The 26,186-nt window shown below is 48.0% G+C and overlaps 1 protein-coding gene across 3 annotated transcripts in view; it reads right to left on the bottom strand.

Moving 5' to 3' along the window:
- Positions 1-26,186, bottom strand: part of LOC146784312 (protein transport protein Sec24C-like) — a 255,414-nt gene that overhangs the window by 60,845 nt on the left and 168,383 nt on the right. For all 3 annotated transcript variants that reach the window (XM_085635822.1, XM_085635823.1, XM_085635824.1), the window contains 3 exons: positions 5,761-5,857; positions 4,919-5,064; positions 3,902-4,040 (listed from right to left, as the gene is read on the bottom strand). In XM_085635822.1, coding sequence (XP_085491948.1) covers positions 3,902-4,040; positions 4,919-5,064; positions 5,761-5,857 — 382 coding nt within the window. The remainder of the gene's footprint in view (positions 1-3,901; positions 4,041-4,918; positions 5,065-5,760; positions 5,858-26,186) is intronic.

Below are 26,186 nucleotides of genomic sequence, written 5' to 3'. Positions count from 1 at the left end.
TGCAACCGACACACAAAAGATCGCCGCTCAAAACCATGCCGTGATCTCCCACTCCCCACATCTAGGACTACCCATAGGGACAACTTGAGCAATTTCAACACCAAAAGCCACCCCCAAGATCCAACCCAACACCCACACCTGACACCCACACTCTCCGATGCCAATCACGCAAGGCCCCCCAAGACTCAACGACCCAGATTGACCACTACCCCCATCTGGAACCAGACACAAAGACCCAAAAGAACTAGAGCCACAACAACCTCCTCGGACGCCCCTCCCCCTCCCCCACATAGATGACCCAGCGACTTGCCCTGCTGGAAAGCCAGCTAAAAACGGTAATACTGGGCCTCACCGAAATCTTACTGTACCTCAACACACCACGAAACCCGAACAAGCTCCCATTTCTGAATCCCACACTCACCAACTCCAATCACACAAGACCACACAAGACCAAACTGCTCAGCTGAACCATAACCCCCCTCCTAAACCAGACACTGAGACCCAAAAGAACAAGAGCTGCAATGTCCCAGAGTGAAGCAATGGATCTTGCATCCTCATATGACTCATCCACTACTGCCCCCTCCAGCTCCATGATCCAGGTTATCACCGGATTTGGAAGAGACCACTCCTCCCCAGATCCTCAAGATCCCCAGCCTTCCTCACCATTATCCCCAGGGCCCCCAAAAGAAAAAACCCAAAATGGAGGAGGGATCCTCTACTAATTGCATGCTCGTTAACTGCAGATCGGCCACCAAACATGCTACAGAACTGGCTGAGACCATCTTCACCCACGACATGGACATCACATTCATCACCAAAACATGGCTAAATGAGATCTCCCCCCTCAACTATGGACATGCTGGTGCCCCCGGGCTTCGCAATCATCCACAAAGACAGAAAAAAACAACGAGGAGGTATAGCAATCATACACAAGAATAACATCCCGTGACGGAAACCGATGCCCGCGAATATAACTCTTTTGATTGTCTCACTGCCACCATCAAGACCAGCAATAACAAAACACCACTCTGCCATCTCCCTCTACCATCCGCCAGGAAACACTGCCTAAATCGGAGATCACCTCTCTGACCTGATAACCCACAACTCACTCCGTAACTCCAACAGCATAATTCTAGGCAACCTCAATCTACACTGGAATGAAAAAATACAACACGCTAATCAAAAACCTAAACAATCTCCTAATCAACTACAACCTCACCCAACACTGCACTGAGAAAACCCACAACAGAGGCTCAATCCTGGATGCCATTATCGCACAACCAGATCTAGTCTCCAACGACCACACCTTGCCTGTTGACTGGTCTGATCACCATCTCATTCTCTTCCACATCAACCAAATGATCCAGCGCCAGCCCCGTACACAAGGCCCCCCCCCCCCCCGGCTGGGCTAGAGATCTAAGTCAGATTCCCCTCGAAGACCTGAAGGAAAGGGTAAACACCCTCCGCCCCATCTACAACGGCGAGCTCTCAACAACAGAACTTACCTCTCACTAGAACTCTACTATGAACTCCATTATGGACCAAATAGCCCCCCTGAAACTAAAAAGAGTCAGGAACATACCATCTAGATCATGGTTCAACACAGACATAAACTCCGAAAGAAGAGGTCTAAGAGCTGCAGAAAGACTCTGACAAAACAACCCGTCCACAATGCTACAAAAGAGACTCAAATCTGTTCGCGGGAAATATAAAAATCACAAAATGAACGAAAAATCTTCCTTCTTCTGAAATGCCCTCAGTAACAGGCCCAAAGAACTCTTCAATCTCATCAGGCAACAAACTTCCAAACCCACTTCGACACTAGTTGCAGCCTCAAAAGACCTATGCGATAACTTTGTCAATTTCTTCAATGACAAAATCACTAACATAGAACTCTCCCTGGACGTTCAACGTAGTCCCCCCGCCAGTAAATTGCCCTCAGAGATGGAAGAGACCACTCCCAAGCACCCCACAAATCTATGGAAATCTTTCAATCCCATCTCTGAAGAAGCAGATATATTCAAAATGATTTCCAACTTCAAACCCTCAGCACATGTCTTGGACCCCATACCTGCCCAACTGACCAAAAAGCTCAAACTCTTCCTAGCCCTGCTCTGGACCGAGATTATAAACAGCTCCCTAAGCACTGGAGTCATGCCGGATTGTCTCAAAATCGGCCAAGTCACACCTCTACTGACAAAACCAGGCTCTGACACAAACGATCTGAACAACTTCAGACCCATCTCCAACCTCCCTCTCCTCGCGAGAATCCTGGAAAGATGTGTTCTCCTCCAACTTACTCAACACCTGGACAGCACAAACCTTCTTAACCCCCACCAATCGGGTTTCAGTAAAGGATGCAGCACAGAGAGACGGCGATCCTAAATATAATAGACGAGTTGCACAAGTCTCTTGACACAGATCAATGTTGCCTACTCATACTCCTGGACCTATCGGCAGCCTTCAACACTGTTGACCACAAACTTCTCATTAAGACACTTAAAAAAAAGGGTTGGAGCAGAAGAGGTGGTCTTACAATGGTTCACCTCTTTTCTACAAAACCTCTCCCAAAGAATAAAAATCAAAAACTTCTCATCTGACCTACTCCCTGTTAGCAGAGGTGTCCCACAAGGATCAGTTCTCTCGCTGCAGCTTTTCATCATCTATATGGAACCACTTACCAACATACTTAAAAAAAAAAAAAAAACACATTCCCTTCCATCTCTATGCTGACGATACCCAGATCTATCTGTAAACCTCATCCATGGAAGACTTTCAAAGACTGTACGACACTCTGAGAGAAGTCAACCACCTGAAACTAAACCAAGACAAGACAGAAATCCTCCTCATCTCCAACAAGGAGACGAAGCCCCAAACCACAGAATGGTTAAAAACTATTGATGCTCTCAACCATAACCCCACCCCAGCCGATTCTGTAAAATCGCTGGGAATCACTCTGGACCCTAAGTTAGACATGAGCAAACACATCAAGAACACTGCAAAGAGCGCCTTCCTCAACCTTAAACTACTCAACAAAATAAAACGCTTCATCCCTCCCAATGACCTCAAACAAGCCACTCAATCCCTGGTGCTGTCAAGACTGGGCTACGGGAATGCAACCCTCACAGGATCAGCAAAATCTCACCTAGCTCCCCTCAGATCAACTCTGAACACAGCAGCTAGAATGGTCACCGGAGTCAAGATATATGAACACATATCACCTACACTCAGAGAGCTAAAATGGCTCCCAATCGAAATGCGTGCCAATTTCAAAACTGCCTGCCTCACACACACAGCGCTGCACACAGGGAATTCCGCCTACCTGGCCACAAAACTCCAGAAGGCCAGTCAGACAAGAAGCCTAAGGAGTACCAACATCCTACTTCTTATCCCTCCGAAAAACTCGCAAACAAAAGACCGCATCTCGCTTCTTCGCAGGAAATGTGCCCAAAATCTGGAACTCCCCTCCTACCTAATTTTCAAAAGGCAGCTCAAAGACCTCCTCCTTAATCTATCTCTCACGAATGGATAGCTAAAGCCTAACCAACGAAGCCTGCCCATCACAGCACACAGACACTTTGACATTAACACCTAGCTCATTAATCTCGCCAAGAGTCACGGTTGCTTCTACAACATCATTTCTGTGAAGCACATAGTCACCATACACCCTACTATGGTAACATATCTTATGAGGGACAATTGCTCTTTTATGAAGATACTCTGCGATGCGTCCTGACTCAATGTACATATTACTGTGTAAATTTATCTTACGTGTGACAATGCTGTAAAGCGCTCTGATACCCTCGGGTCTAGGTAGCGCTATACAAAACTCTTAAATAAATAAATAAATAAATAGAGGTCAGTTAGTGAAAGCCTCTCCCTATCCCTGACGATCACTCACCTGATTTAGAGAAGTAGCAGAGCAGAGCTTCAGCCTGGCTCTGCTGGAATGTCTCCACCAGACGCTCTGAGCAGTTCAAGTTGATGTTGTGCACACGAACCCTGCGCTGGCCCGCCTGATCAGAGTAGTACAAAGCAAACTGTTGGAGAAAGACAGGAAGGAGAAACCTTCAGACGCAGCTATAAAGTTATGTATGTCAAGATACATGTGACTGAGCCCCACAAGGGAACTTTCTGAGAGAAACAAGCAATGCAACTGGTTATTCACTTTACTTGTGGAGTGTAAATTGTGGATTGTGATATAGCAGGTGATCAGAAGTGGTGTCGGTCTTTCATGATGTCTTGCCTAAAATGAGCTTATTTATTTTTTTCAGTGGTAGCATTAGTCATGGTAGCAGATTGTCCCTTTGCTTTATCAGTAGCTGATTGTATTTGCCTTGCCCGGGGGGGCATCACCAAATGCCTCTGTGTATGTGATGGGTTATCCGTAGTGACCTTGTACAGCTGTGGGAGCGGTTGCGTTCATGTTGCTCTCGTGTGTGTATCAGTAGTACTCTGGTATTGACCGGGGGATCTACTGAAGTGTACTGGAGGTTCCCTTATGTACAGGATGTGGACATCACTGCTTTTGAAGGAGAGTTTTAAGTTAGAAGAATTTCTCTTCTTGGGTCAGCAGTGCAGTGGGGGTGGTTGGACAATGTAGGGACACTGTTATTGATAGTTTAATGATATATGCCTAGTTGCTAATATCAGTAGTGGACTAGACTTCAATCTTATTCACAGTAGTCTTGAGTTGCGAGTTGCCTACTGTGGTAGGGGTATGAGGTTGGGGGCACGGGGTTGAGACCAGTCTGTTATTTTCATATTGGTGTTTCAGCAATATTCTTGCACATGGTGTTGACTTGGTTAGGGGCATCAGTAGCCATGTAACATGATGAGATGGCGGTCTTGCCCTCTTGAAAGTAATCAGCAGAGAATAATGGTGAGCTCTAGACTGGGTATGGGTACTACTGCTTACCTGAAGGTAAACGCCTTCTTCTGGGCTGAGCTTGGTGCTGGGCTTAAACTCCACCATAAAAGATTGGTCACAATCTGTGTACGCCATCCTGGTTTCACCCTGACTACTAATACCAAATGGCTGCATGATGCCGGAAACCATGAGACCTGACAAAAGAACATGGAACCAGTATCAAACAAAATCCTGTTTAAAAACCCACCCCATTAATTTGAAAAAATGACAGGTGGACTGACTCTACATAGGCACAGAGCTCCACCCCAATGTCTTGATCAGTCTCTTCTCTAGACATCATCTCTGGCTTTTAAATCAATAGTTTGGCAAGGTGTCTGAATGCATCCCCGAGATATCCTTTGGGAAGTAGTTACAATTACAATGCTTAACTCACTCAGGCAACGCAATGCAAATACCTTCACCCAATAGATCACATTGTATTAGAATAAAAGAAAAGCGCACGAAGGGAAACTGCTCAACATCTGGAGAGGTGTGGCTCACTAGTTAGAGGCGGCAGACCCGTAAGCAGAGAATCGGCCAGGGACCAGGGTTCAATTCCCGACGCGGCAGGGTCGTGGACCAGGGTCAAAACGGACTCGATAATTCTCGCCTCGGTACCTACTCTAACCAGGAACACACTCGGCAACTCTGGGCATTAAGCTTGCCTCATCTCTACAACGGCCCCCCACAGACGCCGGGGATGCCTGGTTTCACCTTGGAGATACCCAGAAAGGGACCATCTCACAGGGATAGCCAGGACGGGTTCCCCAGCGGTCTACAGCGCCGGGACGCCCCGTTGCTGGGGTAGCTGTGCGCTTTACAAGTCTACAACATTTACATTTACATCTCACCTTTGCTGGTGTACATTTTCACCTGTGCATTGAATCCCATTTCCTTCTCCATTGCGCGATAGAAGTCTTGCAACAGCCGGCACCCATCTACCTCAGCCTGGTGAAGAACACAATGCCATCAGCCTTGCCAGACAAGTCAAGTAGCCATTGACATACTACCCACCCTTCAGTGAAAGGTGTATGAGGTCCAGCCATCTGCTGAATCATACAGAGCCCTACAAGGACAAAGCGAGAGGACCCACCATTAGCATCCCCCCATGAGCGCCACCATAACCAGGCTCCCCCTCCTCCTGTTAAGCCGCCTAGAACCATTTACCAAAAGATCAGTATGTTCCAGTTTTCTGCTAAATCCATTTCAGTTTCATGTTACTTCAATTATGCTACAATGTTTTTAAAAACCCAACAGACACTGCAATCACATGTAACAGCATCTATGTAAAACATTACAAACAATACATAGAGAAGTGAATTAAGTGAGACGCAGAAAGTAGTAGAAACACAAATAGTGAGTATTGACCTATATGCCTGTGCCAGCATTATAAATGTATATTATATTTACTGGATATATTACACTATAAAATAACATACAACCTTTGGTTCCCCCTTACACAATGTGTAGTTTTTGAATATTATATTGAACCATTAATGTCCTAAAGGAAAAAATAGGGGCATCAGAAAAAAGGGCCTCTTCTATTTACGCCGCATGGAAAGCTAAGCAGTTGATCGCTCTTGAATGACCAGGTTTAGTGGGCTAATTGACTTATTGTGAAAGTACCACCTAGGAGGAGAATCACTTCGATCCCTCTGGCCATATGTATCAGAAACCTATTTGCAGGGGGAATTGTAATGGATTAATTTTTAGAGACCTGCAAGTAGGGGTAAATATGTTAAATGGTGTTTGTTTGGGCACCTAAATAGTAAGGCTGTTAAGGTTGCATACTTTGTTTTGAGAGGGCCTAAAGTAAGCAATATTTAGGTCCCAGAGATATAAATTCCAAAATTGAGTCTTGAACGTCCCCTCCAAAGGCATGTTCTGTAGTATTCCTGCAGGAGGGGCATGGTTAAATACGAGGTCTGTAATTTTTGTGCGCTTGTTAAATAGTTTTTTCATCAAACAAGAGCACTAGGAGAACATTGTTGGGGATAGAGCTGAAGGTTTTACATCAGAAAATTGCACTTTTAAGAAGCAAATATATGCACTTCCAAGAAGTGGAATTAAACCTCCCCCACCACATCACTGAGGGCTTTATGACACGAGTTGTCCCATTATAAGGGTGTGGCAGGTTATCGTTTAAGCCTACATAGGTCCTTCCTCCCTAATCTTACCATGGCCCCTCTAGAAATTGAGGCTCTAGAGACCACAACCCCTTTTAAGTTGGTGAAAAAGACATCACTTACCTGGGTATCAAAATCACCCCAAAGATCTCTGATCTAATTTCCCCAACTATACCACGAAGGAATGAAGGCCGTCGCCGACTGGATGAGAAACAGCCGGCTGAAGCTGAACTCAGACAAGACGGAGGTCATCATCCTGGGATCCTCCCCCTCGGCCTGGGACGACTCATGGTGGCCGACTGCACATGGAGCACCCCTCACACCCACCGACCACGCACGCAACCTAGGGGTCATCCTCGACTCCACCCTCTCCATGACGAAGCAGGTCAACGCCATTTCCTCCTCCTGCTTCAACACCCTCCGCATGCTTCGCAAGATCTTCAAGTGGATCCCCACCAAAACTAGAAGAACGGTCACCCAGGCCCTTGTCCGCAGCAGACTGGACTATGGCAACGCACTCTACGCAGGAGCCCCGGTCAAACTCCTGAAACGGCTCCAACGCATCCAGAACGCCTCCGCACGCCTGATCCTCGACATCCCTCGCCGCAGCCACATCACACCCCACCTGAGAGACCTGCACTGGCTCCCCATCAACAAGAGGATAACCTTCAAGCTCCTCACCCACGCACACAAGGCACTCCACGACATCGGACCAGCGTACCTCAACAGCCGACTCAGCCTCTACATCCCCACCCACCAGCTCCGCTCCGCAGACCGTGCCCTCGCCACTGTCCCCCGCATCCGAAGAGCAATCATTCTCCCACCTCGCCGCCAAGACATGGAACACCCTCCCCATCCGCCTGCGGCAGACCGAAGACCTCCTTACCTTCAGGAGACTCCTCAAGACATGGCTCTTCGAACAGTAGCAGCACCCCCCCCCCCCCCCTAGCGCCTTGAGACCCTCACGGGCATGTAGTGCGCTTTATAAATGCTATGATTGATTGATTGATCCTTCCTTGCCCCGCCAGCTCAAGGCAGACCTCAAACGCTGGGCACCAATGACTGTCTCTTGGATAAGGCGCATTAACGCAATCAAAATGATGGTTCGATTGTGAAAATTATACCTTTTTCAAGCTCTCCCAATTGAGTTACCCAATGAATTTTTCTCTGAACTCTGTTCCCTGGTGGTCAGTTTTATATGGCAGGGACGCTGGGCAAGCCTCCCTTATAAGCAACTGAGACTACCAAAAGAGGTAGAGTGTCTGGCTCTACAAGACTTCCATATATACTATAAGGCAGCACCACTGCGAGTAATCTCTGAATGGGCGCTGAGAGCATCGGGCAAACAATGGCTCCATATGGACAGAGCTATAGTTGGCTGCTATGTGTGGGATGTCATATGGAAACCGAAATCTGACAGACTCCCAATGCATACCTAAGCACACCTACTCGCACTGCCCTTAAGGTATGAGACACAGCAACGAGGTTGCCCGGTTGAACCACTTTCCCTTCCCACTTTAACCCTGCCTTAACGCCGGCCTCATTTGATAAATGGAGAGAGGGAGGCTGTCTCACAGTCTCCGAACTTTTTCATGGATAGGACATAGTGACCTTCCAACACTGGCAATGTGATTGTGACCTACCAGAGGGCAAACAATATCAGTTTACTTAATTGGAACACTGCACCCCGACATGCATTTAGCAGCTACTTGAGAGCTCTCCCCCATTGAAATATTTGTGCGGCAAATGAGGGGCACCAAAGGATCCACCTCTTTTCTTTATACTTACCTACTCCAGACCCTCCCCTCGACCACACCACGACATGTACACTTCTGGAACAATATCCTTAATGACACAATTCCAGAGACGCATTGTTCTAAACTATGGAAAGATATTCCCAGTTTTAACCACTCCCTAGAGCTCAGAGAAACCCATTATAAACTTCTGCTTGATTGGTATTTCTACCCCACTAAACTAAAGGAGATCTTTCGTGGCACATCGGATTTTTGCTGGAGGGGATGTGGGCTACTCAGCGACGTCCGACTCATTTGGTGGGATTGTCCGGTCATTCGGCCCTTTGGCACAAATTAAAACAATACTGGGCTACCCTATCCCCTCTACATTAGGCTTTGCTCTGTTGGCCTTACAAGATGACACTCTACGACTCCAATCCTCGAACGACCACTATTATGTGGCTATGTTTAGGGGCAGCTAAGATGGCCTTGGTGGCAAATTGGAAGAAAACCACGGCGCCCTCAATATCGCAATGGCATGCCAGACTCTAGCACGGGTTAACGATGGAAAGAATGACAGATATCATCCAGGATAAGAACAAGAATCTTGAATACCAGTGGGGGGGTGCCATAATCAACTTTCTATCAGAGGGGTTTCCACTTACCATCTGCATGAGAGCACTCCACCTCTTTCACAACTGATCCCCCTAGAGCACCAGAAAGCCCCACTTCCAGCGGCAGGGGCTCCGGCGCACCATTCCCACCACCGACTCACTGTACGATCTTACTCCACACACTCATAGACAATTATCTGGGGTTTATTCCTCATTTTCGTTTTCCTTTGTTCCTTTATCGTGTTTGTGGGAGGGGTGAAGGGTAATAAAAGGCACTGATATAGATTATGAACTTGCTGATGTTTTGAATATGTGAAACTTCACCATGACTATTGTATTGAGGAAGTCACGATTATATAGCAACTGTGTATTTCATTAGCCTCTCAATGTAAAGTTTGTTGACTGCTGACATCTGCAGTATGTCTGTATGATACGGTGCCTTAGATAAAATTAATAAAGTAAGTTTGACAAAAAAAAAAAGTGGAACAAAGGTTAATTTGTATATCAAGGTGTCTTATTTTACAATTAAATTGTTTTTCATTGTTTTTTTTTATATAGACACAAAAATGAGATTGATTGTATAGAAGTTGTGTATCGAAAACTCATTACTGCTTTTTATCCTGTGATGGTTCTATATATTGTATGGCTTATATTAATAAGCTGAAACAAAACGTTTGACTGACTTTTGGGATCCTTTCCATACCTATTTGACCAATTAACACAAACCGACAGGTAAATGTAAATTGTAAGAAAGCTAAATGATGGAATATTCATCAGCTATCTTCAAATATATCCTTAATTCTAAAATGTTCAACAATACAACCATTGGAGGAGCTTAGCGCGTGATCAAGATGGCCGCGTGAGCCTAGAGCTACCGAGACCCTCGCTCCCTCCGGCAGCTATCCTGTCTACTATCCTGCTTTCGACGCCCGGAATATTGGAGGGGAGCCGTTGCTGAGGCGAGAGCCACTGTCCGGATCGAAATCGCCCACCGGAGACCGAAGTTGTACTGCCTGGAAGTTTGTGGCCTACTCCCCGAAAGGTGCCCGGGACTTGCGTTGGCACAGTGCCCGTGCACTAATTGAACAACAGCGGCCGTGCGAGGGGCGAGTCGTCGGAAGGAAGGTGTTTTCACTTTCACTTTCACTTTCGCTTTCCTGTCTCCACCGCGCCCGGGCCTGGGTGTGAGTAGTGCCAGTCACTGGTTGCACGGTTGTCTACTCTGTATGGGCAAGGAGATTGTCTCCGCGGCAGATTGCGATGTCGAGCAAATCGGACGCCGAAAAACAGAAGCCCAAGAGTACCAGGCGGGGAGGCTACACCCAGACTAACAACATGGACCGCTATGCCCACCAGAAGGGGTCTCCGGGCGGATCGGGCCAGGCACTGGAGGCCTTGAAGGACGTGTCGCCCCCCTCCGCGGAACCAACCCTGCAAGATATCATGGGGGCCATCGAAGGGATGAAGTCCTCTATCGGGCAACAATTTGAGACCCTGGCGCATAAAGTGGACGCCATATCGATCGACGTCAATCTGATTCGGGCAGACCTGGGGAAAACTAATGAGCGGGTTCAGTCCTTGGACCTCAAGACTGCCGGCCTCCTGGGCGACGTCTCCGGCCTTCAGCTGGAAGTCCGTACCTTGCGGACTGCAAATGATCACTTTGCCCGACGGTTGGAAGAGTTCGAAGGCCGTGCAAGGCGCAATAACGTGCGCATTATTGGGGTCCCGGAAAATTCGGAGGAGCAGTCGGTGGACCTGTTTGTGGAGGACCTGGTGGTGAACCATCTGGCGCCCAAAGGCCTCAGTAAGTTCTTTACTGTCGAGCGGGCCCACAGAGTCCCTGGCGGGAGGCCTAAGGTGGGGGCCCCTCCGAGGCCGATTGTCGCCAGGATCTTTAACTTCAGGGACCGAGATGCCATTCTGCAAGCATCGCGGGTGTCCGGCCCGATGCCATTCCAGAACACTACCGTAAGTTTCTATCCGGACTTTACCCAGATGGTGCAGAAACAACGACAAGGCTTCCTGGCGGTCAAGAGAAGGCTACGAGAGATGGGACTGAAATACGCCATGCTCTTCCCGGCCAGGTTGCGTGTGGTGTTCGAAGAGCGGACTTTCTTTTTTGAATCACCGGACATGGTCGGAGATTGGCTGGACACATTGCCCCAAGGACGGACTGGCGTGGAACGCTCCGGTGGAGCAGACGGTGGTGGGGATGAACAATGAGCCAGGACTTAAGTACTAGAACTCCGGTTCCCCCGGGAGGTCGATAGTCCGGGGGGTAGTGGGGGCAGTATGGGAGCTTTTTCCTCCTCTGGGGTTCTTTTTGTAGATTAGTCTTTGTATGGGGCGACAGGCACACTGCAAGTTGGGGGGCATTTTAGAGCTTACGCAGGGGTGCAGGGTGGGGGGTGGATGGGGGTTGTTGTTGGGGTTGTTGTTGTTTTTGGTTATGCAAGGCGTAGAGATGCAAGCTTCTGTGACTCGAGTGCGGTTCCACGCGGGGGGTGGTGGTCTCCTTACATGTTGGGATGGGGGGTAGGGGCCTAAAAATACTCAGTTGGAATGTAAATGGCTTGGGGGATCGTATCAAGCGTGGGATTGTCCTGCAATTTCTGAAGCGATGTACCCCTGATATTGTCTTATTGCAAGAGACGCACTTGATTGGTAACACGTGCTATGCACTCAACAGGAAAGGCTACAAATTAGTCGCACACTCCAGGTTTTCCTCGGGTTCTAGAGGGGCGGGAATACTTGTCAGGTCCTCTCTGCCATTCGAGGTCGACTCCACTACTGTTGATGATAGGGGACGCTTTGCGGCAGTAGCGGGGAGGTGGGAGGGCAGGACGCTCGCTGGTCCTGGTGTCGGTTTATGTCCCTCCTGCACTGCAGCCTTCTACACTTGCGGACTTAGAGAGGACATTGTTGGATCTCCCAGAGGGAATGTTGGTGGTGGGTGGCGACTTCAACGCGGTTGGCTCCGGATTGCTTGACAGACACCCGCCAAGGAGTTCGGGGGGGGCTCAGAAGTGGCTTCCGGATTTTGTAGATACCCTTGGTCTGGTTGATTGTTGGAGACTGTTGCATCCCACACAGCGACAATACACTTTCCACTCAGGGGCGCATGGCAGTCTCTCCAGAATTGATTATGTGCTTACCCTAGCTGCACACGCCTCCTTTGTCTCTGAGGCCAGGCACATGGCACGGGGTATCTCTGACCATTCGCCTGTGTGGATCTGTATGGATGTTGGTAGAGGAGTGGGGGGTAGGGTGGCCCCAATTAACCCGTGGTATTTCAGGGACCCTACGACTCGTAGTGCGGTGCTGAAGGCGGTCGATCGTTATTTCCAGGAAAATCTCGGCTCGGTCACGTCTGCGGTGTCTATGTGGGAAGCGTTCAAAACAGTGCTTAGGGGTGAGGCCCTCTCCTTGATAGCAGCTGCCAAGCGTCGGAGAGACGCGGAGGTCGCCCAGATTGAGGCGGAGATCGCGGATCTAGAGCTGGCGCTGGAGGGGGAGGTCACGGCGGCGGCGCTGCACAATTTGAGCCTTAAGCAATCGGAGTACAAGGCCCTTGTGACGGACGCGGCCAAAGCCTTGAGTAGGGAACAGCGGGCCGTCTGTACGACGTCGGAGACAAGGCCGGGAAATTAATCGCGTGGCTGGATAAAAAGGAGCGGGTCAATCGTGTTGTGCCAGACCTCGTGACGGAGGATGGCGTCGTGGTCACGGAGCCGGATGGCATAGTCCAGTGCTTTGCGGATTACTTCCACACGGTCTATACCTCCGTGTCGGACAGGCCAGTGGGGGATTCGTGTGAACTCCTGCGCGATCTTGCTTTGCCTTGCCTCTCCGACATAGACAGGGACGATCTTGATGGCGATATCACAGTCGACGAAATCGCGGGGGCTATCCGTTCATTGCGTCCGGGCAAGGCCTCGGGCCCGAATGGCCTGCCAATTGAGTTCTACAAACTCCGGCCGGATAAGATCGCTCCGCATTTGCGAGCTATGTTTGTGGAGGCGCGGGAGACGGGCTGCCTCCCGCTCGCCCAGCGCCTGGCAACAATCGTGGTCATTCATAAAGATGGCAAGCCCAGGAACAGGTGCAGCTCCTATAGGCCGATCTCGCTCCTTAATGCCGAGCCGAAGATCCTCGCCAAAATCCTCGCTAACCGTCTGGTCAGGGTGATCGGTGACCTGATCCACCCTGACCAATCTGGTTTCCTCCCGCATCGTAGCACCGCGTTGAACCTTAGGCGCATCCACGGAGTGATCGCAAGGGTGGGGACGATGCGGGAGCCGGCCATTGTGGCAGCGCTCGACGCAACGATGGCTTTCGATACGGTAGAGTGGGCATATCTGTGGGCTGCGCTTGCGAAATTCGGCTTCGGACCCGGATTTGTGGGCTGGGTGAAACTATTATATGAAGGACCTCTCGCTAAAGTCGCAGTCAACGGTAGGGCGTCCCGTCCCTTCGACCTGGGGAGGGGTACCAGGCAGGGCTGTCCTCTGTCGCCGCTGTTGTTCGCTCTTGCTCTCGAGCCGCTGGCGGCCTGGATACGATGGCACCCAGATGTGAGGGGGATTCGATGGTCACCTGACCACGAAGACCGCATCTCCCTTTATGCCGATGATATTCTGCTCTATCTCACTTCACCCCGGAAGTCCCTCATAGTTGTCTGCGACATTTTGACTTCCTTTGGGAGGAATTCGGGACTAACCATTAACTGGGGGAAATTATATCTGTATGCCCTGTGTGGAGACGTCCCGGTTCCCCCGCGGAATTGCCCGATCCAGATCGCCCTTGAGGGTTTCATGTATCTTGGGATTTATATCTCTGCCGACCCAACGGTACGGTATGAGAGGAACCTGCTCCCTCCGTTGGCGCGCCTGCGGCGGGACGTGGCGGGTTGGCGGCGGCTGCCGCTTTCCCTCCTTGGCCGTGCTGTGCTATTCAAAATGATGTCTCTTCCCCGTTTTCTCTATGCCCTGCAAAACACCCAGGAGCTGGTTCCGGCCAGCTACTTTCGGGAGGTTGAGAGTCTACAGCGCTCGCTGCTGTGGGACGGCCGTCCGCGTATAGCGATAGCAAAACTAACTCTCCCTTGGTACGATGGGGGTATCGCGCTTCCCGACATCAGAAGATACTATTGGGCCTCCCAACTGAGCGCGATCAATCATGGAGTCTACGGCCCGGCGCTTAGCCCTGGCTTTGCTATGGACCGGTGGTTGCTGCGTGGGGGTGGCTACTATAGAGCACTTTACTCGAGGCCCCCGGCTGGGTCCCTCTCGGGGCCGACCGGGGTGGCGGTGCACGTGTGGAAGACAGTCACGAACTCACTGGGCTGGAAGGATAGGCTCACCCTCGCCACTCCGTTGTATGACTCCGACATGCTGGGGAAACTTTGGCACTCTAAGGGATTCGAGAAATGGGATCTGATTGGCATCTCCAGGGTTGGGGACATGCTGACCAAGGGGCGGATAAAGTCGTTTGACGAGCTGCGGACGGAATATGCGCTGGAGGGCACGGAATACTTCCGGTATGCGCAGGTGCGCCATGCGCTGCGGTCGGTCCTCGTTGAGGGGGAAAAGGTGCCCGAGTCCTCTCCTTTGGAGGACCGGATCCTGGACGGCCATATGCCGGAGAGCACAATCTCCCTAATCTACAAAAAGCTTGTGAACGTTCGGACCGACCTCCTCCTGGGGGTGCGGGATCAGTGGACTAGGGACGGCCTTGAGCTGGACGACGAGGATTGGCAGTACGCCGTCTCCTCTCCTAAGGAGGTCGCGATCCCCGCCAGGTTACGGCTGGTCCAGCTTAAGATACTGCATAGAGTTTATGTCACTGGGCCCCGGCTGGTCCATATGGGTTTTTCCGAGGATGGGCTGTGTAAGAGGGGCTGCGGGATGGTGGGAACCTTTCTACATATTATATGGGAGTGCGGTGTGATTGCGGAGTTATGGAAGCGGATTCACGTTGTGATGCAGGAGGTCACGGGTATTGTACTGCATCCAGAGGCGCGGCGCTGTCTTTTGAATGTGTGGGGTCCTACAGATTATGACGCTGCGCAGACTCAATGGGTGTCCCTAGGCAATATGGTGGCTAAGCGAGATATAGCACGACTGTGGGGCTCTCATAGCCCGCCCACCCTGGATGCATGGAAGGACAACATGGATTGGAGCATGTTTCGGGAGAAAACGGTGTATAGTGCGCGGGGGAGGCCTAAGAAATGGCATAAGGTATGGGGAGGTTGGAACCAGTATAGGGGGGGCATATGTCTGCCTCCTGCCACTGAACCACCAGAGGAGCAACTTTCCCCCTAGCCTCACTTCCGACCTGGGTCTTTCTGATGCACCTCCGTTAGAATGTTAGCGCCTCTGCTTCTCCCTCATCCTCTCGATCGGTGGCTTTGATTTGATGTTGGAAATGGGGCCGCCCCCTCGCTGGGAACTGACACGAATTTATGATGTATACTGCCTTGCTTGTTGTGTTCATTCTAGATAGTTTCAAAAATGAAACCTTTGTCTTTATCCTGCATAAGAGCTATGGATGACTTCATGTGACGATTGATGAGCTGCCGAACCTCCGGGATGTCGGCTGAATAGCTGTGTATCTGACTTATACGAATAAAGGTTTTTTTTTTAAAAAAACGAAAAAAAAAAAAACAATACAACCATTTTTTTCCTCACAGAGATATAAGGCCAGATGTACGACCCTTTCATTTTGCGCCTTGCAATTTGCGACTCATTGCGAGTCGCAAATTGTGTGGCGCTAAATGAAATGTACAACAGTGTTAATACACTGGTTTGCGATTCCCAATGGGGTGGCAAATTGCGAGGCTCATTATATTGATGAGCCTCTCGAAATTTGCGAGCCCATTGAGATTGCCAGCCCTCCCAGGGATGGTGGCCTGCTGGGCTCAGCAAACCACCATGTCTGGGGCTGCTTTTTAATAAAGCAGCTTTTTTTTTTTTTTTAAATGCAGCCCGTTTTCCTTAAAGGAAAATGGGTAGCATTTAAATGTAAACAAATGAAACGTTTTTGTTTCATTTATTAATGGCAGGCAGTGGTCCCTGGGACCACTGCCTGCCTTTAAAAAATATTTTTAGAGACAGTCATAAAGTGGAAGGGGTCCCTTGGGGACCCCTTTCAAATTGCGACTTCATTACCACCCTCCTGCGAGTGTTTTGCGACTGCAATTCGGTCACAAAACATTCACACATAGCATTGCGGATGCAATTAGGAATGAAACACCACTTCCTAATTGTGACTTGCAATTCCTAAATAGCGGGTTGCAAATAAATTGCGACTCGCTATTTAGGAATTGTACATGACCAACAGTGATTTTGCATGCGCAAACGGGTTCACAAAGCCGTTTGCGCATGCAAGTTCACGTCGTACATCTGGTCCCTAGTCTTGTTGGAAAGTTTCTTCTTATAATTTCAGTCTAGATCATTTCATCACTATTTTATGCATATAACCAAGAAAATCACATAATTTGTGTTAGTAGAAATTAAAGAATTGAAATACTACAAGCTTACCTTCATGGGAGCTCTTCCCAAAGAAACTCATATTATAACTACATGACGCTAAAGGAGATAATGTGAACCTATATTGGAATATTAATACGGTAATGCTTGCCTAGGAACTGCCTTGCAACCGTCCTCATTAGTCAGATCTAATCTAAAGTTTTTCATTTCAAAAGGGTGAAAGGATTTAGAGAAGCAGTTCTTAACCTTTGGCATTTTGAGGACCGCCTCTGAATCACTACTGGAAGCTGGAGACCTCAAATACATACAATGCAGAAACAAGTATACGTTAAGCACATATACAACTGTAAAAATATTTTGTTTAATTCAGAAACAATATCTATATATTAAAAACAAATCGAAATTTTATCTTTAAAGGGAAGGGTGAAGCTTTTCCAAATCCTGTTTAATTTCTAAAAGATGAAGGGCCCGATTTAGATCTTGCCGGATGGGTTACTCAGTCATAGCAAAGACTGATATCCCGTCCGCCAAAATATAAATCCCGTTGAAACCAACAGTCTACTGGATCCTTCACAAACTGGATTTAGGGCTAACAACAGCACCGAGGCCACCCTGCTAGCCGTGTCAGATAATATTAGGTCACTAGCGGACCAAGGCAAAGCTGTAGCACTGATCCTTTTGGACCTCACTGCGGCTTTCAACACTGTATCCCACAGCAAACTACTACAAATCTTGTACGAAAAAGGGCTTTGTTCAAAAGCCCTAGCATGGTTCGCGTCTTTCCTCAAAAATCGAACTCAGATAATTCAAATGGGTCCCTACTCCTCCACTGCAAAAAGAATTGATTATGGAGTTTCGCAGGGAGCTACCCTGTGCCCTACTCTTTTTAATATATATGTTTCTTCCCTAGGAGATATCAGCAGGAAATGGGGCTTCGACATATGTTCCTATGCTGATAACACACAATTGATAATTCCCCTGTTTGATAGGCTGACAAAAGTTGATACTAAAGACAATCTCATCCACTGTCTTACAGAAATTGCAAGTTGGATGTCTGGACATTGTTTAAAACTTAATGCCGTAAAATCAGAGATCCTACTTTTCAGAGGCGCACATACAATTTGGGATAATAGTTGGGAGCCCCAAGCATTGGGCACCGCTCCTGAACCGAGGCAGGCGGCTAAGAATTTGGGCACCTCTTTGATAATGCCCTATCCATGCAGAATCAAGTACGACTGCTGTGCGGGAAAAGTTTTGCTACATTAAAACTTTTTAGAAGACTTTTTCCATGGATTCCTTTAAACTGTAGGAAAACGGTGACACAAGCACTTCTTGTGAGTAGGCTGGACTATGGCAATGCACTGTAGGTTGGCATGGCTGATTATCTTTTCACCAGACTCCAAGTGGTCCAAAACGCCGCTGCTAAACTGATATGCAACAAGAGCAGATACAGCTCAGCCTCCTTCTGTATGAAGGAATTACACTGGCTACCTGTACGCCAAAGAGCCAACTTTAAGCTCATGTGCTATGCACATAGAATGCTATATAAAACAGGCCCACAAATCCTACATGGTAAATAAAAATTTCAGGTACCTTCGCGTAATCTGAGATCCCCCCCATCAGGCACTGGCATCAGTCAAGTGTACGACTCAAGCCAGGATGGGTAACCGATCTTTCTCAAAATCAGCAGCGGTCCTCTGGAACAAACTCACATCGGAACTGCGCCTGACTGAAGATTACCTAATGTTTAGAAAAAAGCTAAAAACTCACCTATTCACCAGTTACTAATCTGACAATTGGAATCTTACATCTGCCTGCACTCTGCTTTGTCTTAGTGCCGTGATGTCCCTTGGGATGAATGTTACGCTCTACAAGTACCTATAATAATAATAATATAATGGGATTTATGTTTCAGCGGATGGGATATCTGCCACTGTTGCCAAGATCTAAATCAGGCCCTAAGGGTTGTGAGATGGAACTACACATGCCTCAACAACGCATGCTATAACTACTCTGTCTTAACAACGCATCCATCTTTACCACGCAATCCTTTACCACGCCATTTTGTGGTAAAGACATGATTGGCAAAGGGACATGTGTGGTAAAGATCACAGTCATGCCGCTCTGCCCTGAGCCCTAAAATGTGGCCCACCTGCAGTCTATTCTACCTGCCCCAGCCCTATACACTACCCCGACCACCTATCCTGATCCTTATAATCCAATCCCCTTGCCCCAAAAAACGACTCCGAGGCCAGCCCCCTCCCTGAGCCCTAAAACTAGCCCACACCCCCTAAAACCTAACCCTCCTTCTCCTTACCCCAGCCCAACTGCCCCCGTGGCCTTAAAATTGCCCCTTTTCTGTCCCCTGCCCTGAGCTCTAAAACTCCTGACCCAGAAGCCCTGAAAACTACCCCCACCAGCTTTCAAAACTACCCCCAGCCCATACAAACTACCCCCACTCTGTCTTCTGCCCTGAGCCCTAATACGCCTGACCCCCCAGCCCTAAAAACTACCCTGACCCCACCCAGCCCTGAAAAACTACCCCCCAACCCATACAAGCAACCCCCACCCCCAAAACTCCACTTAACTCACCGCCTCGCGTCGTGTCCTCTCCCAATCCCTCCTCTTCCTGCTTCCACTAGCCATCCAGCAACTAGACAGCGCATATGCCTTAACCACGCATATGAGTGGTTAAGTCAAGCGTGGTTACACATGCTATGTCAAAACACGCATGGCTGAGGTGTTCTGACTGTTTCCTGGCCCTAAGTGAAATGCTAGAATCTAGCTTGTCACTTTGACTTTTTTGCTACTGATGTATGCTCTCCTTTTGTTGACGCATATCAGTACTCCAACTGAGATCACCAATCGTCCTTACTAGACTCTATTTACGGTACTGAACTGCTCCCTTAAATCAGGATAAGGATACCAACTTACTTTTTAGCCTCCAATTTCAACTTCCTTCATATTTACAGAGCGGTTTAGAGTTATCAGTTTTGAATTTTGCTTTTTTATATATGTAACTTATTTGCAAAAGCGTTGCAGACCCTCTTAGTAAGTGTCACAGACCCCAGGATAAGAATTGCTGATTTGGAGGAAGAGAAAATTAAGCTGGTGCTGTCCATATTGGTTAAACGCTCCTGATGGCCTTCAAAAAAGTAGGCATTAATAAACCCTCCTAACTGCTAATGGGATTTTCATGATCGCTCTTGCTACTGCCACAATCTTTTTTTTCTATTATCTGAATAAGAGCACCATGGGAAGGTGGTGTTAAATGTGGTACCTGAGTAAAGATACTTATGTAGGATTTCAGTTCTCTGTCCATCCACTTCCTACCAGAATTTCTCATACAAGCAATTTATTTTAGTTTTAGTAAAGTTAATTCCAATTTTGTTGACTTACCACAGTGAAGCAAAACATTTAAAGACGTTAAGAGCTGTACTGGCCTAGTACCTAGGACACATATTCAGGAACACACTCGGCAACTCTGGGCATTAAGCTTGCCTCATCTCTACAACGGCCCCCCACAGACGCCGGGGATGCCTGGTCTCACCTTGGAGATACCCAGAAAGGGGCCATCTCACAGGGAAAACCAGGACGGGTTCCCTAGCGGTCTTCAGCGCCAGGATACTCCATGGAGTCACGGTGTGCTTTACAAGTACACCCACATTTACATTTACATATAGCATCTCCATTGGTACATATGCGCATATTGTTTGTGCCTCTCCTATAGGACAGTTTGCAAATCGTGAATTAAAAAGATATATATTTCCTACTTATGATTTAAAATGCAAGGGTGAAAGCATGCCCCCATTATGAGTCGCTATATGCCTTGTTTGACCACCAGAGTTAACTAATTGAATCGCAGTCCATGTTTCTGAATAGTGAAGTCTAATGCAAACAAGAAGGCATCAGCCTATATCTTGGGAGTGGGTGTTGATGGAATGGTCACTTGACGATTCAGAGAAATCCGATATCAGAAGTAGACCTTTCACTTTCTCGAATGAAGTGCTGAAGGTGACAACTGACTGGCCACTACCCCCACATTCAGGCATGCTGTGCTTTGCGAGGAGATGAAAGATGCTGCTTGAATGATCCTGAACTTCTTGTCCAGTTCTCCCATTGTCCGTGGGTTCACAAACAGTGTTATTGTTCTTGGGCATTGAGATTGATTCCAAACGAATGGAGACCAGACTCCAGTGGGAGAAAAAAGAGAAAATGCTGACACTGTTAAATGGCATGCTGGAAAGGGATAAGGTGAAAGTGAGGGAGATTCAGGTCTAAATGGGTCACCTCAACTTTGTGTGCAAGGTGGTATGGGAAGAGGGGATGTTCTGTAGGTGGTTGGGGCGGGCATTATCAGGGTTTTCACTACCTCATCACTATGTCAGGCTTTCGGCAGCAGTCAAGAAGGACGGCCAAACGCGGTGTGTTTTCCTGCACTCTTTCAAAGGCATCCCCTTGGCAAGGAGTGAGGACGTGGACTGGGATGTGCAAATTGTTTCAGATGCTGCTGGGGGGGTCTGGGTTTCAGACTATGTTGGCTGTGTAGATATTGAGCAGAGCCAATGGCCAGCACAGTGGAGCAACGGGGGCAGGAGCATAGCCTTATTGGAATGGTTCCCTTTAGTGGTAGCAGTGACATTATGGGGCACAGTGCTAGCACAAGGGAAAGTCCTCTTTCGAGTTGACATCATGTCAGTAGTGGAGGTAGTGAACACACAGTCAACTAGGGATGCGCAGGTTCTGAGGCAGCTGCAGGTTTTTGTGTTGGGCTGCTTGCGCTATGACATCTCTTTCAGGGTGCAACATGTGCCCAGGGTGGACAATGACATTGCGGATGCTTTGTCTAGTTCACAGTGGGGGAGATTCCATGGATTAGCTAAGGACGCGGACAGAGACCCAATGCCCATGCTGGAGAAGTTGTGGTCAGTAGGATGGTACTACTGGAGGTAGGGTCCATTGCAGAATCGATGCAGAGTGCTTATTTTCAGGCATGGAAGGAATTCCTAGCATCTGGGAAGAAAGTTGTTTACCGGTGGATGATGTGATCCATTATATATTGGACCTCATAGACAAGGGTTTCTCAAAGGTTACCATTACTGGGAAGTTGGCAGAGCTAGGAATCATGAGAAAACTGGTATGGGAATATACTCCATCGGCAGGTGAGTTGGGATGCAGGATACTGTAAGGCTGTGCATGAGAGCAGGGCATGATGGGGTGGATTAGAAAGACTTTGTCTTGCAACCTACTTGGCAAAGTGTTGCAGCAATTGCTTGAGCTATGTAGGGATGCGGCAGAGACTTGCTTATTTTCAACGCTTATAGTGTGGATGTTTTTGGGGCTTTCAGGGTGTCAGAAATGTTGGAGAGAATGGGCACAGGCAGAGTCAGGTGCAAGGACATTGATAAGACAACAGGTAGATAGGAGATATGGATTAGCTGCATCAAAACTGATCAAAGAGTTCATGGGAAGAGGGTCATCTTAAACTAAGAGGGTTCACCAGGCGCATGTCCAGTACCATGGGGTGAGTGCTGGGCATCTTGTTGGGAAGCAGATTTGGGTATGGTTTTCAGCACAATAGTAGGGACAATGTAATGGCCTGTTAGCGTTTCTGCAAAAGACATTGGTTTGGTTAGGTTTGCAGGCATTTGATTACGGCACTCTTTGCGCATTGGCTCAGTAGAGGAAGCAGGAATTAGAGGTTGGGCACGCAAAGATATCATGCAGCTGGGCCACTGGTCGTGGGAGTGCTACAGGCACTGTGTGCATTCTTTGGGGGTGAGGGACACGTGGGTACAGCACAGTTAATTGCTTACTGCTTGTTTCTTTCTTTCCAGGTGCGGTAGCAGGTCCAGTGGCTGAGGAAGTAGATATTTGGGTGGTGGGTCATTTGTTCATCAAGTGCACAGCTATCCAGGCTCGCCAGAGGGGTTTGAAGTCTAATTTGGGTTTCAATGATCGCCTTTTTAGGGTTACGTGGAAAGGAAAGGGAGGAATGCTTTGGAGGGACCTATTGCAGACATTGAATTGCATGATGGTGTGGAAAAGGTATCCAGACGTGTTGTTTCTTCACCTCGGGGAGAATGATCTAGTCAAGGAGAAAGTGATTGTGTTGTTGAGAAATATGAAAAAGGACTTGCTGGAGATTAAAGAGCAATGGTAAGGGTGTTACGTGTTATGGACCGAGTTTGTTCAGCAGCGTTCTTGGAGAGGGGCCTGGCAGCAGGTGGCGATAGATAGGGCTCGGAGGAAGTTGAATAGGGAGATGTCATGTTTTTGTCAGGAGATCGGTTTTGGTCTGCTTTGTCATCTGGACATCAAATTCAAGACCACAGAGTTTTTCAGGGTGGATGGGGTACATCTATCTGGGATGGACATGGACTTATACTTATTGGAGATTAGAGAAGTGTTGTCTAAGGTTCTGATTATTAGGCATTAGGCAATGAGGTCACCTAGCAACAGAAGAGGTGGGGCGCAGAAAAGGAGGGTAGGTTCCCAACCCCCTCCTCCATGTTCTGGGTGGTGGGGGCATGAAACATTTGTCAGGAGTTGGCAGACGTTGGTTGGCGTTGCCAGTTGGGGAACCATATGGAAGGGGAGGGGAGGCATGTAGTTCAAGGTTCAGTTCAGGACATTTGGTTACTTACAGGTTCATACATAGAGTCCTAGGATGTAGGGGAAATAGAAAGTTGGAAATGTGGAAATGCAATGTAGTTAAATCACTTAGCTGCAGGGTAGGTATGTTGGGGGAGGGACCGTAGGGGTGGGTTTGGAGCCAGGGGCTAGTACACTGGATGTATAGCGAGGTTTTAGTTGTGTAAGTTAGTTTGCCTAGAACATTTGTAATGGCCACTTGTTTCAATAAAGCAGCATTTTTCACCCAACAAGTTGTCAGTTTTCTGTGCTATGCCCCTCCCTCCCAACATGGTGGTTACTTTAGACGCTCTCGTAATCTTTGTACACAACTTTCCTAGCGTATTTTTATTGACTAATTAACATTCTGTCTGTCTTCCGGGTTTCCAGTCCTTGCCCTTTCTTAGAGCGAACTTCGTCATGTTTTTACTTTCATGCTTATTTACACACAAGCCTTTAAGTATGAGTTAGCATATATGGGGCTCACATGAAACACCAAGATCACCAGGATCACCAGAGGGGACACAGTACATGTAACTTATCTGTTAAGAGGGGGTGGTTGGTTACTTGAGCACAGTTTTTGTGATTCGCTGTATTTCTATGACAATTATCCTCTCCACTTATGTAATGTAATGTGAAGAGGATTTGTATAGCGCACTACCACCCTACGGGTATCTTGGCACTAAGAGAATACCTTGATGTTATAGCATGCCAGATAAATCATTTCGAAAAGTACATGAACCCAGTTAGAGAGGGCGGGCAGACGAAATCAGAAGATGGAACAGTAACATTGCATCTGTATATTATTTCTCCCTCTGGAATAACCAGGTCTTCAGTATCTTCCTGACTTGCATTAAATTCTCACTCCGCCTGATGTTGGATGGAAGCTCGTTCCACAGTCTTGAGGTTACTGAGCTGAAAGCTCTTCCTCCTGTCCTAGCTCTTTTAAATCTTGGGATGTTGACCAGATTTGCTGTTAGCAAGCGGAGATTTCGTGCAGGAGTATACCACGTACATTTTCTGCACAGTGAGCTAGGGCCCAGGCCATGTGCTGCCTTAAAAACAATGCAGAAAGATTTAAAATAGATCCTCTGCTGTGTTGGTAGCCAGTGGAGGTCTCTTAGAGCTAAGAAAGCTGAAGATCTACTCTGCCGATTTAAGGCCAGCTTTGCTGCCATTGTTTGGACTCTTTGCAGCTTCAGTATCATGGAGTTAGGGGCCCCAAGACACAGGGAGTTGCAGTAGTCCAACCTGCTCAAGATAACACTCCTCACCACTTGTATTCTGGCAGAGGCTGGGTGGAAGTAGTGGGAGAATCTTGCGTAGAGCTCTAATCAAGGAGAAGCAAGTGCCGACTGTTTTGTTAACTTGTGAATCCAATTGAAGATTGTTGTCCATCAGCACCCCCAGATTGCGTACGGTTTTAGTTGGCGTTAGCAAGCTATCTGTAGGGGTAAGCCGGAAGTCAACAGGAAGGGGACGAGCTATTTTACTGGTGGTGCAGTAGACAACTTCTGTTTTGTCTCCATTAAATTGGAGAAAGTTGTTTCTGAGCCAGTTTGTAGTGCTTTCCATGCACTGATGGAATATATCCATGGAACTTGCATTGTCTCCCTCCAGTGAGAACATGAGCTAAGTATCATCAGCATAGTTGACCAGTTCCACTCCAAAGGATTTGATGATGGGAATAAGTGGGCGCAGGTAGATATTGAATAAAATCGGGCTGATGGCAGAGCCCTGGGGGGCCCCGTGAGGAACAACAGTCCTTAATGATGTAAAAGGTTGAATACTCACTGCCTGCGTCCTGTCTACTAAGTAGGACTGAAACCATTTTAATGCTTGGCCTTTAACTCCAATATTTCCGAGTCTTTCCAACAGGATACCATAGTTCACCGTGTCAAATGCTGCTGACAAATCCAGCTGCAAAAACAACAATTGATGGACAGAATGCAGAACAATGTCATACATTCTCCCCAGTACAGAGATCTGGGCCTAAATCCATCGTTTTTTTGCTCACCATGCCGTTCCAGTTTGAACCCAGCCATATGCAAATCAGTCTTGACCCTGTGCCTCATGGGAACAGTCCAGCCCGAACTGCCAAGCCAAGTCCTCACTGAACTGGAAACAAGCATCCTAGGACCGGTTTCGGGGTTTCACCCTTCTTCAGCCAGGATAGCTTGATTCCAGTGGCATAGAGAGCAAGGGACCCACGTCTGGGCATACCCTTCCCACTCGGGGTGACAAATGCAAAAGCAACAATTAATGGACAGAATGCAGAACAATGTCATACATTCTCCCCAGTACAGAGATCTGGGCCTAAATCCATCGTTTTTTTGCTCACCATGCCGTTCCAGTTTGTACCCAGCCATATGCAAATCAGTCTTGACAAATCCAGCAGCACCAGAACTAACGATTGTCCATTGTCAGCTCGCATTCTCATGTTATCAAACATAGTTACGAGGGCTGTTTCTGTTCCGTGCTCCGGATGGAATCCAAATTGTAGTTCATCTAATAGATGATTAACCTCTAGGTAGTGAGACAGAGACTTGCTCACAATTCGCTCGAGGATTTTTGCTGTATAAGGTAGTAAGGAGATAGGTCTATAACTAGACAACTCAGAGGAGTCAAGTGTTGGTTTTTTAAGTAGCGGGGTCACTACTGCCTGTTTCCAGCATTCT

The sequence above is a fragment of the Triturus cristatus genome, chromosome 11, assembly GCF_964204655.1.
Source record: "Triturus cristatus chromosome 11, aTriCri1.1, whole genome shotgun sequence".
Classification (NCBI taxonomy): Eukaryota; Metazoa; Chordata; class Amphibia; order Caudata; family Salamandridae; genus Triturus; species Triturus cristatus.
The sequence above is the reverse complement of the archived record's forward strand: the minus strand, read 5'-3'. Positions and strand labels throughout refer to the sequence as shown.